General features: G+C 43.5%; 1 protein-coding gene across 1 annotated transcript in view; it reads right to left on the bottom strand.

Moving 5' to 3' along the window:
• EFCAB5 (EF-hand calcium binding domain 5) overlaps positions 1–3,420 on the bottom strand; it is a 30,756-nt gene extending 27,336 nt beyond the window's left edge. Inside the window, exon 1 of the mRNA XM_032201006.1 lies at positions 2,855–3,420. Within this exon, the coding sequence (XP_032056897.1) occupies positions 2,855–3,420 (566 nt within the window). The remainder of the gene's footprint in view (positions 1–2,854) is intronic.
• Positions 3,421–15,146: the final 11,726 nt, after the last annotated feature.

The raw sequence follows: 15,146 nt of genomic DNA, 5'->3' as shown, positions 1-15,146 counted from the left end.
GAGACTAGTGATCTGTGTTTTCAGAGGGCAGCTCCGAGATGAAAATATTTATATCCTGACATATAAAATCTCCTGAAATCTAGCGTAACTGTGAATCTAAAGAAATAACTTTTGAGTATCAGATATGTGCATGTGGAAAAAGTGCCTTGTAGAGTATACAGTTGACATTTAAGGGAAAATGATTTGTACAGCTCTTCTAGTTTATGTGGTTTCAACGGTGATAAATTTTACCATCAGTGCTTGCAAACATTTATAACGGCATTAATCATCCATTGTATAGATGTCTTTCAATTTTTCCTCAATTTTAGCAGGCACAGAGGTGCCTAATTTTGCCTCACTTCATTTACCAACAAAATTGCATCAGCATGCGTTTGTCTCAGCGCCTAAGTACCATTTCACACAAGCACTTCACTGGCAGAGAACAATGTTCAATGAAATTTCTGCAGTGAGGGTAACTCCTCACTGCAGAACGAAACATGTTCCTTCAGGAAGACAGCCGCCTAACTCCCACACAAGGATGGGTGACTCAGACTGAAGGACTACCAGCCCTGGACAAAATAAAGTCTCTGCTTCAGGTATCAATCTATTTAGATCAGGAATTTCTCCCATCTGTTCTCCCTCATTTCTTGTCTCCCACTCAGGTTGTAGTTAAGGAGAGACTGGAGGAAGCCTGAGGAAGGATTGGTAAGCTTTAAATAGGAATCTGCGGTGAAATCCTGCCTTTGCTGAAGGTAATGCCAAGGCTTCCAGGAGTTTCACTGGGGCCAGAATTTCCCTCTTCATTTTTCTGGTGCTTATGTGAGAGATTTTGAGCCCAGACTGGCATTTCTCTCTAACATTTTCTTTCTGTTTGGAAAGCCAGTGACTCTCGTTAGGAGTCTCAGGACTACATGGAGTCAGTAAGATCCTCTGCGCTGCTCTAGTTCGAAAATCCTATGCAAATTCCACAACACAGCCATCACAAATATGCAAATCCTGAGCTACTGAGAATGCAAATCCCACGATGCTACTACCAGCTGATATGCCAACCCTACTACTGCTATGGCTACATAAATCCCCTTGGCAGCACTGCCTGCGAAGAGACTGATTTGTCGAACCCTTCAAAGACAATTCCTGTGCAGCAGTTCTGGAGCTTCCATAGCTACAGAGAACCTGTCTCCAAATGCCAACATGAGCTTAACAAGATAAGCCAAGACATGTCATGGGTAGCCAACACTTTGTATTCTATAGGAAAATCCAACCTCTCCAGAAATAAGCTCTGATTCACAATCTAACAAACAAACAAACAAAAATCTTTTGAAAATCTTTTACCAGCTCTGTTTATGCTGTTGCATGTCTGTTTATGAAGAAAAGACAAAAAGCTGGGCTAGCTCACACTGACCATGATCGGTCAGTAATATTTACTTCTATCTGCAGGGGAAAAAGGGGGTAAGTGACTGCACAAAATTCACTTACCAAACTGCTTTAGTTGAATTCATACAGGACATATTCCTATGAGCTATAACTGATGTGGACTAGAAATGTAGGGAGACAAACTCAGAGGTGGAGAGAGATATTTAACTCTTTTATAACCTATGGGATAAGATGAGGGGAAATGGCCTCAGGTTGCTCCAGTGGAGGTTTAGGTTGGGTATTAGGAGAATTTTCTTTACTGAAAGGGTTGTGAGGCATTGGAATAGGCTGCCTAGGAGAGTGGTCGAGTCACCAACCCTGGAGGTCTTCAAGAAACATGCAGATGTAGAACTTGGTAGCATGGTTTAGTGGTGGACTTGTCAGTACTAGGTTAAAGGTTGGACCAGATGATCTTAGAGGCCCTTTTCCAACCTGAGTGATTCTGTGATTCATTATAATACTGGGAACATCAATTATCTTCATTTAGAGTCTATGAATAAGTCACGTCAACATTTTACTTCCCTAATTCCTCACACTGAAACCCTGAAACCAATTTTCAAGCTGTATGTGGTGTTCATGCAAATGGACGAGACAGCCATTCGTAAAGGAGTCGTCACACTGCAGACACAGCCAGAGAGTGACCTGGTAGCCATGAGTAACTCTGATATCATTTACAATCATCTCTGGGTATTCTACAAATACAAATGTTCACTTCTAGATTTTTCTGAATAAAGCAATTAAAATGACAGCAGTATTGTTCACCTGACGCACTCACATTTTAACGTGAGCATATTGTAAGATGCCATACAACCCTCTTTAAATATCCATTAATATTATACTAAACCAAGCAGCCTAGACTACACCCCACAAGTAAGCAACATAATAAAATACAGAACACTTTCTCCTTTAAAGGGGAAAAAGGATCTGAAATGAGAACCTGAAGTAAAAACCCTATGAGAGTTTCTATCACGTGCCAGCTACCTTGCCATGTGACAATATTGCCCTTGGTTTGGTCAAAAAAAAATCACCTTGAAGGAGAAAAAGAGGTCACCTTTATTAAGTTTGGAAGAATATGGAGGAAACAGTGTGAAGAGTCCTTAGACCTTTGATACCAACGCCACACCTAAAGAGCTCCTGTTGCTAACCCAGACTGGTTTGCAAGTAGTTTGCATTTCACATATGTAATTAAGATAGGGTCTAAATTGGAATTATACACTCATGAAGGGCAGAATATAGCCTTAAACAAGAATGACTCCTGTTTCATTGTATGTGGCATTCTGGTGATTGCCCTGCTTCTCAAGTTTTAAGAAGGAGACAATTACCATCTCTGGCACTGCGCTGCACAAAGTTCATTTTGTTTGACACTTTGCCAGCCAGACTGCAGCCATGCCATGCCTTTTGTAAAACAGAGACCAGGACCCAGCTCTAATCTTGTCACCAGCCACACTTTCAACTCTCTCACCTCTCTGGTGCTGTATCTGCCATTTCAGTTTTCAGCTCCTCTGTGACCATCTTCATTCCTCTCAGGTAGGGGCCTGGCTTTGTAGAAATATCATACTGAGGGTTATGTCTCATCAGATATTCTCCAAGAAAAGTAATGGGGTCAAATTTGGTTGGTTCTTTGTCTGGTACAAGCACATTCTTTCTTTCCACTTGCATTAACAGCTTTTCCACTCCTGGGATTAATGTAGGTAGGAGTTTGTCAAGCAAATAGGTGCAAGTATCCAGTGACTCCTTCTCATCACTGAACCACTCTTTGCACAGCCAGTCGCAAGGCTCTCTCTTTTTTACCTTTTCTTCTTCTGCCTTTTGTGCCTGAATCATCTTCACCTTTTTTTCCTGCAGATTCAGGGACCTCTGCTGTACCTTTTCATAAAAGCACTCTTTCCACGGAGCACAATTACTACGACATGGCAGCTCATCACTCCTTTGATTTCTCTTCATTTCTGTGGCAGTCATATTCTTACCTACAAGGCTGGGATGGTTTAGACCTGCAGTTTGAGCTGCTTCTTCCGGCTGAGCAGCCATTTGTCAATGACTGTGATAAAGAACAAAAGAAGTATGTTATATAATGCCAAAAGATGCAGCAGTGGCCTAGCAGATGACACAGGAAGAAAGTTTATAGCTAGGAATTAACCAATATTCCTTTTCTATGTGCCTATTTTATTCTCTTACTGCTGCTTTGTACTCTTAAACAAGTACAGCCCCTTTACTTCAAAGATTAGTAAATGATTTATAAAGATTAATTATGTATCACAACACTCCTTGGAGACAGAGCAACTACATAACTGTGATCCTCTTTAATGGGAGAAAAAAAAAAAAAAAGAGAGACACTGTAGAGAAGTGATTAATTCCAGGTCACTTAGAGAGTCAGAAACCAAGTGGTGAACAATGGTTAGAAGTCTTGTCCCCTAGTTCACACCGGTGGATTCCAATTGCCCCTAATATAATTATTTCTGTTTAGGGCCCTTTCCATGTTGCAAGGAGCTCCAGTGGATATGAGACAGAGGAAGCAAGCCAGGGAAAATACCAGATACCTGGGAGCAAGATTTCTCTATCTCCACACCACCTTCTGCAATTACCACTTACTCTTTGTGGTTTCTGCAGCTGTGAAAAATCCTGAGGAAGCCTGTACCATAGACTACTCAATTTCAACTTCTGCAACTGCTTTTCTTCTGGATATTTTGTTAATATAACAGGACACAAATATATGGGTCAGCAGAGTTCCTACAGAAAGGGAAACTGCACTATGACCCTGAAACTAAACTGTTCAGAAACACATAATTTGTAGATTATTCTGTAAAAGACCTACAGAGAGTTGCTGAGATCTCCCTTTAGTTTCCCAGACTACACTGTTCTCTTCTCAAAATATGAATACTGTGAAATACCAGGAAAAAACAGAATTGCTCACGAGGCACAATTGAAAAACTGTTGCTGTATATCTCCATACATAAATGTCTGCAACTACAGTGGAACTTACACGGATGTAATGGAGCAGAATGTGAGCAGAACCCACTTGATTTACTGCATGAAAAATCACCAGCATGCTGTGAAAAAAAAACAGCTCAGTGCTAAACAACAGCAAGGGATTGGTGACATTAATAGAGCCTGACTAAGGCCCTTCCAAATCAAAGATGAAACTCTGCTCTGAACTTGCTGCCATGCTATTCTTTTGCAGCTCTTACTTAAAAGTGCTTTTCACTAAGGCCTTCCAGTATCCATAGAAATAACATCGCTTTCGCTATGTTCTGCTATTCATATTTAAGCATTTGTAGCTGTTCTGTAGAGAACTTAGCCTTCTAGTGACTGCATAAATGTGAACTAAAGCCCTCCAGAAACACAAATGTAATTGCTAGTACGATGATCTTCTGGTTCATAACCATTGTTTGAATCCAAATACTGCTCGGATAGGTAGGATGCTTTACAGCACTGAATTTCTGTTTTCTAGATGGGATTGTTGGCATCTTCTGCTAATTTGTTTGTAATAAGCATAACCTGTTGGGAAGTGAGATGGATTTATGGATCAAGCTGCCTGCGTGACTCAGTGTTGTAACAATGGTGGCTGGTTTTGCCACTGAAGGACATGAACTGTGCAGTTTAGATTTATAATGGTAGAAAAAGAAACCTGTCAACCCTGTCAAATTGTTCCTTGCTTAGGTGAGTTTCAATCAGCTTTAAAACCAGACTCTTTTCGGTTCAAAGCAGCCTGTTAAACAAACGTTCTGGTCACATTCCAAATCAACTTTTTTTTTTTCTTTTGTGCCAAAATAAACTATTCTTGCAGAATCAAATACTCATGTTATTTCCGAACATCCTTTGTGAAACCTTTCTGCAGTTTCTGTGCAACGTTACGGTGACAATTGCACTCTGCGTTAGGAGGTGGCTTATTCTGAATGATGATGAACATATTTTCTACACTGCTCTGAACTATTTGTTAGGAAGATTTTGAGGATTAGCATATGTTTATGAAGTGCCTCTGTCTCTGAACAACAGAAAAACCTAAGTGCTGCTGCTCTGTCTTAATTCCATGGGATTGGCATATCTCCAGGAGTGGAAGCAGGGCACGCAGAACTATGACAACTACTTTCATGCGGAGCAGATAAATCAGGCTACGAGGGTATGGAAAAGCATACACACAGCACATAACTGTTAAAATAAACAACAAAGGGGTGCTAGAATCAGGGCCTAAAACTTGGAATTTATCAATGATTGCGGGGACAAACTTCCAGTTTGTGTAAGACAACTTCAGCTCATAAATTTCAATGCTGATTTACATCAGTTGAGAATTGGGCCCATAAAATATAAAGCTCTCAAGTTCTATGACATTCCCAAGTAGAGGCTTGATTGTCCAAATAAAAGTAAGCACTGTGCACAGACACAAGCTTTAGGAGCACCCAGGAAATTTGAAATGTGATATTAAGTTTCCTGTAAGTCTTTGTTCAAGCTGAAGGCAAGATGAGCTTTTCATTATTTAGTAGGATGCCACTTTCCTGGCTCCTTTTCTATGAGAGAAATATTCTTGCTGTAAACCCTGCAGGTACAAAACGATTATCTCTCCATCTTCTGTACAAAAAAACAAATCTGCTCATAAATAAGATTTTTATGGTTTCATTGTTATTCTGTTAGAGCATTCTGATGGGTGGGATAGGGCCAGGAAAGACTAAAATTTGTCTAGGAAAATATTTTGGAGATGTTGGAGTTCCAAAGTCCTTTCAAAAACAGAGTCCAATCTCTTTGACCCTCTATGGCTCAGGAATAGTTTTGCCTTTCCCTGAAGTTCTTCACAGAGCATGTTTACCACACCAATCACAAGGAGCCTGATACCCTTTTCACATCTGATCTTCTTTTCAATTAAAATTAAAATTAAACAAAGACTTTCTTTGCTTTCTGACACTCTAAAGAACTGCTTTTCTTACCTTTGGAGCAGGTATCAAAATAGATCTTATTCCTCCTGCTTTCAGAGTGGCTTTGCAAATGAATAGGAATTTAATATATGCCCATCTGCTCCCAGGCATTAAAAATCTTAAAGTGAATTAGGGATTTCTCAGACCTGCTGCGGAGCCAGGCTGTGAGTTTTACTCCTTTCTGTGTTTGCAGTTGCTAAGCAATAATCCCAAAGGTTGCTATGTCTCATCCACGACTCGGAATTGCCGTAGGTTGTCTTTTGGCTTTGGCAGGCCAACACACTCTTCTGTACTGAACTTAGCTCATTGTGTCACATGACTGAAAATAAAATAAAATAAAATAAAGACTAAGAATAGCAACAGGCAATATTAAGGGCACCAATAATCAGAGGGAATCCACAGGTGCACAGTGACAGAAGGTTTACCTTCAGGTTCAAATCCAAAACTGTTGAAAGTCCCTTACGAGCTAAACTGAGGATGGTATTAACCAGATGGGAGAATCTAAGACAGAAAAAAAAAAAAAAACAAACACATGAAGTACAAACTCAATTTAAACGGACCTTTTTCAGGTTTTCCTTTTGTAAAGAACTGTACCACTTTGAAGCAGCCTAGTGGGAAAGTCATGTACAGCACCAATAAGGGGGAAGTTTATAATGCCATTTTGTTAGACTGCCTTTAAACCAGAATCTAAAGGAATTTAATGAATCACCTTTAATAATTTCTTTTATATTCATGAAGAATATGCAACACAGGGGAAGGAGAAAGGAAGAGAAAATAACATCTAGGAATAGCCATTCTGCACACTTTTATATGTACCCACGTAATCAGGTGTCTGTTCAGTGATTTCATTCATGTTATGCAGGATTTCCAACAGATAAATTAATGGCAACTTCTGCCAGGAAATGAGGTTTATCTAATGCTATTTCTTTTGCTGTGTTTTACATTGGAAGAAGCTTGATCTTTGGATTATCTACCAGCATGAAAACTCTGAGCTGTGACTTCATGGTATCGTCACTGGAACAGCTGCACTGTTCCTACGTCCCTATCCTCTAGTAAGACTATTAGTCTCCATTTTATGGGCAGCTGAACATGTTACAAAACATAATGAGGAGATTTAATCCCCAAAATCTGATGCAGTTACTGTCAGAGTCACATTTCTTCTCCAGTTCGGGAACTAGAGTTTTAATTTCCGAATCCAAAATGTCATTCTCTCTTATTTTCACCAAGTCATTCATTACTTGATACAGAACCCACAAAACTAAAGTAAATATTATTCAATTTGTAAAAACCTCTGGAATTGGAAATAGCTGTAAGTGATATGCACCCATTGTCCCAACATAAACTTACTAAAATACCTAAGCTGCACTTAAAAAATATATACTTAGTTTTGTTCCTAAAACCTGCCATGGAAGCTAGAAAGTACACATCCTGTGTACAGGCTCTTTACACAGGAGGGAATTTGCTCATAAATGACAATAACAATTGTACTTTAGAGGACAGTCAAAAGCCTCAATTTTTTATTTTCTTTTTATACTTTCTTTTCCACTACAGAAATCCCTGGTGTTTGTACTCAGCAACATTTATTTTCCTCTGTCCACCTGTGCGTATTTCAGAAACATTTGTATGGCTGTAATTTCTACAGACACCTTTGGCCATCTGTGCTAAGCGTCTCACTGAAAAAATGTTTCTTCTGGACACTCTCAAATATCACTGGAATACCAAGCCTGCAACTGCAGACACTACAACACTGACTTGATTTTTGAATTCAGTAGTTGCTTGTAGAAAAGAAACAAAGCACAAAAAAAATAATAAAATATCAAATTTAGTGTGGAAAATACTGTAATATATTATAATTCCTTTGCTATTATGATTTGAACAAAAGAAGGAAATATGCTTATTGCAGTCTATTTCCAAGGTGTGTTGAAATATAGCATTGATTATGTCAATAAAATGAAGCAGAAAACTGATGCACAGGAATTATTTAAAATGAAGCTTTAAATTGAACTGTGCATTTTTTGATGGTATGGAACATCAATTAAAAAATACTCTCCCTTTTCTTACAATGATTTTTTTTTAACCTCCTGACAAGTGCATGCAAATAGAATTTGGAAGGAGGGATGTGCGAGGTTCTGTTTTTATTTTTCTGGAAATGGAATCCTGTGGGTTAAGCAAACCTTTAATCGCCCCCTATTTAACTTGGCTGCTATCTCGTAATGTTTTTGCTAAGCAAAGTGTATCCTTTTATTATGCCATCAAATACTTGCACTGTTGACAAAATAATGGACTGAATATGTCATCACAGATGTTTTGCTGGAATTGCCTCTTCTATCATTTTTTTTGTTGTTTTTCTGTTTAAGATACATTTTGGAAGCATTCTGTTGCCTGTTGCAGCTGATGCCAAGATTACGCAATAAAAGCCCTGACATGTAGTAATAATAAGTTGCGTTAGCCAGAGAAATGTTTGCAGTACATTAAAGAAATAAAATAGACAGTTTCAGAAATGCATACAAAGACAGACGGTGTGTAGCTTCACATCCTTCAGATGATACACTGGGCTAGAGGTCCAGGTGCTGACCACAGTGCTTATAGCACAGGGGAGAACTTGGCCACAGGCTTCCAGTCTCCTTTATGTACCAGCCGTGATGCTGTGACCACAGGCTGCCCTCTAATCGCTCTTTTCAATCAGAATGCATCTGCTTGTAGCCAGCCGCCTCCTTCACATTTAAATTCTCCTGCTACAAAACATTGCACATACAAATTATACCTTTCTAATAGCTCAAGGAACCATTACGATCTGTGATTATTGTAGTTAATAACTGATATGTTCAACCTTTAGCTAACTGTAGATAGAAACTCCATTATTTACTTGTGGTAAATATATTTTAGAAGTGTTCACTGTTCAAATACCTGGAAAAGCTACAGGATATCTGAATATTACACTAGAGTCTATTTTGGAAGCTGGTTTAAATAATCATTTACTGATAGTAATCCCTGCATTACTATTTCTCAAAATCCAGAATGAAACACCAGTCCCAGGTGAGGGATTTGCACGAATACTCTGGCAACTTGCACTCCTCCACCTATACCCTGTACCAATGTAGACACATCTGAACAGAACACGAGCAACGTGCCTTGAAGCAGCCCTGTATTTGCAGGAATCCATTTGCTGAGAACAAACCAATAAAGTAGATATCATCCTTTAGAGAAAGGTGAATAGCATTAAGATTCTTGTCATATGATTGAGAAGAAAAATCTTGGACCTTGTATGTTCCCCAAACCTTCTGCAAAGGGCCTACAAAGTGATGCAGGATCATTTTTAGCTGAAAGGAAGAAGTGCTGTGCCAGGAGACAAACCACTTTGTCAGTTTCAGAGAAAATAAATCAGACAGAAAAACATAGCTAGGAGAACCATGATTGTATGTGAGTGGATGTCTTACTGGTCTAGCTGTATTATTTGAAAATGTGGAAAAAGTCATACACGCTTTCACCATGTATGTGCACCTCTCAAACACAGAGTGCACCTTTTGCTCCCAAAACTTACAGAGAAGATCCTTTATCTACAAACGCAAAAGGATGTCCGTATTTGGAGTATCCTTTGCCAATCCATTTCTACTGTACAGACACACCAAAGACACATCTGCCTGGCACATTTGCCCACAGAAAAGATAAGGTGTTTAATAAATAAATGGGAGGGAGGGACTAAAAAAGGCTGCTTAGAAAAAGATCTTGTTTTATTGGGAGGTTGTAGAATATTTAGAACATGGGGGATATTAACTTAAAAGGGATCCGGAAGGCATTTTCTTGACCTTTGTGCCATAAATCAGAGTTCACTGCTAGCGCACTTTCCATAAATATTGTGTTTCAAAATAAAAACACGATGGTTGTATGAGGCAGGACAATGACTCTTTGTTTACCCATGCTTTTTGCTTATTCTCCCCATGTGCTGGAATCCCACTGGGGGTCCTTTTGGACTCTTTCACATCCAGGATTCTGGCTTGCTGAGCAATTCACTCTCGATGCTCAATTTTAGTCCCGCTTCCTGAGCCTGGCCTTCATCCTCTCTTGTCCACTAGGAGGCAAAACGCCTCATTAGCCAGCCTGACTTTTTCATTGTGGCAAAAGCCCAGCTTCCAGGGTGCGCAGAGCCTCCCAGCTAATTATTTTGACTGCAGGGCACTGGGGGCAGAGCCTGAAGAGCTACTTACGTGGGTCTTGTGGTGTGCAGAGTTCTGAATGAGTCTGAGTCTCTTACAGTCCTGTCAACCTGAGGAGCAAATAAGAATAACATGGACCAAGTGCTTCAAATGGGCTAACAATGGGCCAACAGACATTTCGGACAAGGAAATTGTTCTCGTTTATATTCAGACTGCCTTCTGTTTGTCGTCTGTAGTGTTTTTGCTAGATGCCCAAGCCAATTTTCGATCACAGTGGCAAATCTCCCCACAAATTTGGCAGCACCAGCCTTAAACCAAAGGGATGACACCTGACAGCGTCTGGCCCTTTGCCTAGGGGCCCAAAGCGCCGGGCACCACCTCATTTCTGGGGACATTTTCATGCCTAAAACCTCCCGTACGCGTATCGGACTTGCTCTACGGTACTTGTAGTTGCCCACTGACGTATAAAGAAAACCTTTATCCCCTTTCTGTCCCTGACAGAACTCCCACAGCCCAACCGAGGCAGCCACCAGGCGGAGCTGCGGCTCCCCCCCCACCTCAGTAGCCCGGGGCCTGCCCCCCCCCCCCCGCTCCGGCACGGCAGGGGTTAAACCTCCGCCGCGGCCCGGGGGCGGCGCCGCGCTGACAGGTGGCGCATGCGCCGTGCCGCCGCATTGTGCCCGGCCGGCCCAGCCCCGGAGCGCCTCAGTCGGCCGCGGGCCGTCGGCGGGTGCGGAGCTGCTGCCCCCTGCGGCCACCTCCGCTCCGCTCCGCTCCCCTCCTTCCCTTTTCCCTTCCCCTCCCCTCTCTCCCCCCCCCCTTCCTCCGCCTTCGCCATGGAGTAAGGCCCCCCGCCGGCCGGACGGGGAGCCCCGCCGCGCCTCGATGGCTCTGGTCACAGTGCAGCGCTCGCCAACCCCCAGCGCCACCTCCAGCCCCTGCGCCTCGGTGAGTCCGACCGCCCGCCGGGCGCTGAGGGCGGCGCGGCCGTTGGTGGCCGTTAGGGGCCGGCGCCCGTGCGCATGCGCACGGACCCATCGCGCTCCCCCCCCCCCCCTTTCTCCCCTCACCTCAGCGCTCCCCCCCCCCCTTCCGCCTCCCCCGGCCCTGACAGCTCGGCGGGGGCAGCGCCCCCCGACCCCCTCAGCCCCCCGTCACCCTCCTCAGTCGCCCCCCGTCGTCTCCATCAGCCCCCTGTCACCCCCCTCAGCCCCCCGTCACCCTTCTCAGGCCCCCGTTGTTCCCCTCAGCCCCCTGTCACCCTCCTCATTCGCCACCCTCACGCCCCCAGTCACTCCCCTCATGCTCCCTCCTCATCCCCCTCATGCCCCTGTCACCCTCCTCAGGCCTCCTATCGCCCCCTCACGCCCCCAATCCCCCTCCTCAGCTCCCCCTCAGGCCCCTGTCGTCCCCTTCAACCCCCTATCACCCTCCTCAGTCGCTCCCCTCAAGCCCCCTGTCACTCCCCTCATCACCCTCCTCAAGCCTCCCGTCACCCCCTCACGCCCCCCAGCACCCTCCTCAGCTCCCCCATCACCCTTCTCAGCCCTCCCCCCTGCTCCTTTGGGTCGCTGTGGCCTGGTGACAAGCAGAGGGAGAGGCCTGGGTCACCCCTGTCCCCCTCTCAGCCTGGACAAGCTGTCCCCGGGGGGGGTGGGTGCTGTCCCCCTGAACGGTGGGACCCTGGGTGGGTGCTGTCCCCCCCCCTTGTGCCTGGCTGAATTCTGATTTTGTGTGTATATGTGAGCTGGCACCGTCGGGCACGGGTGCTGTGAGGTGATTCAACCTGACAGCACCCTCTGGGTATCTCCAGTATGTGGCCCTTCCCTTGGGAAGAGCTGTGACTTCTATATCTCTTTTTTTTTTTTTTTTCCTTTCTATTCTATTTTTTTCATCTTGCATATAATTTTCAAGAGGCTGTGTGAAGCCCGAGGCTGGCACAGAACACCAGATCGCCCATCTCTGGGTGAAACGTGCAGGAGATGTGCCCAGCAGTGCCCTGAATCAGGAAGCGAGGCAGGCAACTCCAGGGCTCCTTGCTTTACACGCTCTTTACTCTTTAAATTCAGGCCAGGCTGGTGTTTTAGTGCCTGTGTGTTGTACAGTCCGGCACATTAACCCCTTGGGCTGCTGCCTACCGACGGCACAGCTTGTTTCTAATATTATAAATGAGGATGGGAATGAAAATAGTAAGCTTGCTTTCACTTTCTGTATGCTTAATTCTCTGTTGGCTTTTCTCCTTAAAAAACCTCATATATTATCCCACTGATGTTATGTCAGGCTTGGAAGTGCTGGGGGGGACACAGGGTGTGAAATCCCAGTTGCTTCCATCATGTGAGGATTAAAAAAGCCAGCTACTCTGAAAATATTTCTTGTTGTGTTAGGTAACCTCTGCTGAAACTAGATCAACTACTTGACAGGTCCTGCCTGCCCCAACAGCATTTTAGCTGTCAGAACACTTTTTTTTTTTTTTTCTTTATTTCACTCCCATGGCTCTCCTAAGATATGTTTATTTGGCAACACATTAATTTCCACTTGCGTTTCTCTGCTGTAGACTAACGTGCTGCATTGCTTCAGAGGTTGCTTCCTCCTTTTGACTTCTTTACCTTCTCCGCTCTTCCTTTTCGATGAACTTGTTGCATTTAAGACATCTTGTTGTGAGAAAGGTCTCTCTTGGTGTCCTTCTGTCTTCCACTTGGATGCATAACCCTTTTCTGTGTTAGATATTTGATATTACAGGAGCAATTAATTAGCAGCATTCTGTAAGGATTTCCCATCTGGAACAGCCAGTCTATTTCCTGACCAGGATACCACGTGTGCTTCTTTTGCTTACAATCACTCAGTATAACAGGAACATTTTTTCTTCTTTTTTAATAATCTATCTCAATTTTTGAGTTCTACATAGTTCTTAAATATACAAACAACTCCCTCCTGACAAGTCCAGCGAATGCAGGTTTCAGTGCGTTTATCTGCATTCTCTTCCTCAGTCTCAGAGTGCTCAGATGTAAGCTGTGCCCTCTCTCTTCCCAAGTTCCCAATGCAAAAGTGCGTGTGACTGTTTCCATGGCCTGGTTTTGCTTCTCAAAATTACTTCTTCTTTCTCAGACTTCTTTTTTTTTTTTAATTATTTTTTTTTGCAGCCTAAGGTGGAAATGCAATTCATCATATTCTGCCCTCAACAGCTATTGAGCCTACTTCTCAACTTCTGCATTTCCTGTCACAGCTTCCTAACCACGCATTAGGGGTTTGACTGCCCTTTTAGCCTCTTGTTAGATAGCTGGGGCTGGCTGTTTCTCCATCCTTCTGGTTTGTGTAATCTTCCCCTCTCTCAGTTGTTTCTTCTTGATGGCAGCAGCATTTCAGGGGATGGTCCTTCCTAGACAGCAAAGGGCTGGTGAACAGGGCAGTTGCCTTTTTAATCCTTGTGAAGGCTTTGGTCCTGCACGCTGGCCATGCTTGTTATGGATCACCATTGACAAGTGCGTTGATGGGAGCTTGATTCTTTCAATATTAAATTATTTCAACCAATCTCTTGTAGGCCGTTGATGACAGCTTCCTTCTCTATGGGCTGATAACTATCTCTAAGTTATCTCTTTGAAAGGAAGTTCATCTTGCTAAATAATTTCGGTGAGCAGCGTAAAGCTGTAGCTTGCTGCCCGAAACCCTGTGGAGAAAGATTGTCTGGTGGCTGTGGGAAGCTTGCTGTTCTGGCTTGTGGGCAAGCAAGACGTATGCAAGTGTGCAAGCATATGGCTCTGCCTAGTTCAGTTTCCAGGTTACTGAGAATTTTGAAGACAGAAATGGATTCTCGTTGAAATTGCTTGGTTTTTATTTTTTGTTCTTTAGAGATGAACTTGTCAGACAAGGAGAAGGATGAAATTGATGTCCTCAGACTGTATTTTTGCATTAAGCATGCCCTATAAACAGTTATAATTGGCTTTTATGGATTCAGGGGAATAGCTGATGTGAATCGCTCTGAAATTGGATGGCTTTTATTTATAGGTCTTTATCCTGTTCTCATTGCCATAGAGCATCTCGTGGGCATTCATTTCAGGACAGGCACAGTTCATGCAGTGCTGTCTGTAGATTTACAGCTCTCCGGTCACTTGATGACTTATGAAATTCCCTTAATTGTCAGTCCAGCTGTCTGCTAGCTGTTTGTTTTGGCCTTTGGTTATGCAGCCACTTTTGAGACACAAGACAGCAGCCTTCACCTTCCTCTCTAGAGCAGAGCAGTTGGCCTTCAGAGCACCGTGGGGGCAGAAGGGGGGGGGAAGGCAGGGCTGCTCTGCTCCAGAAGGTGCAGGTACCAGGGGCTGGAGAGGGGCTGCTTGGTGCAGGTCAGCACCCTTTGTTTATCCCATACTGCAAAAAGAATTCTTTTTTTTTTTTTGGGCACAAGGAAGACTTGTGCCCAAGAGAAGGGCCCTGGGAGCACGCAGCTGGGTTACAGCAGGTGGGCGCGGTGCTCTCCTTATCACCAAAAGCAGGGGAATAAAAACACCTCGTTCATAAGTGCCCCTCAGTCAGAGCTCTGCTAGGGTGATCTGAAGAAACTGGCCTCTTTGTGTCCTCCCCATGCCTGGGATTCTCTGACTCTGCTCCCAGTGTCTGTGCCGTATTTCCTGCCTTGCAGGTGGTGGGGTTTTCCCTTCTAGAGTTCTCATTTCACTGGAAAAGAATGGAAACGTATTTT

The sequence above is a fragment of the Aythya fuligula genome, chromosome 20, assembly GCF_009819795.1.
Source record: "Aythya fuligula isolate bAytFul2 chromosome 20, bAytFul2.pri, whole genome shotgun sequence".
Taxonomy (NCBI): domain Eukaryota; kingdom Metazoa; phylum Chordata; class Aves; order Anseriformes; family Anatidae; genus Aythya; species Aythya fuligula.
Note: the sequence above shows the minus strand (reverse complement) of the source record. Positions and strands in the feature narration are given on the sequence as shown.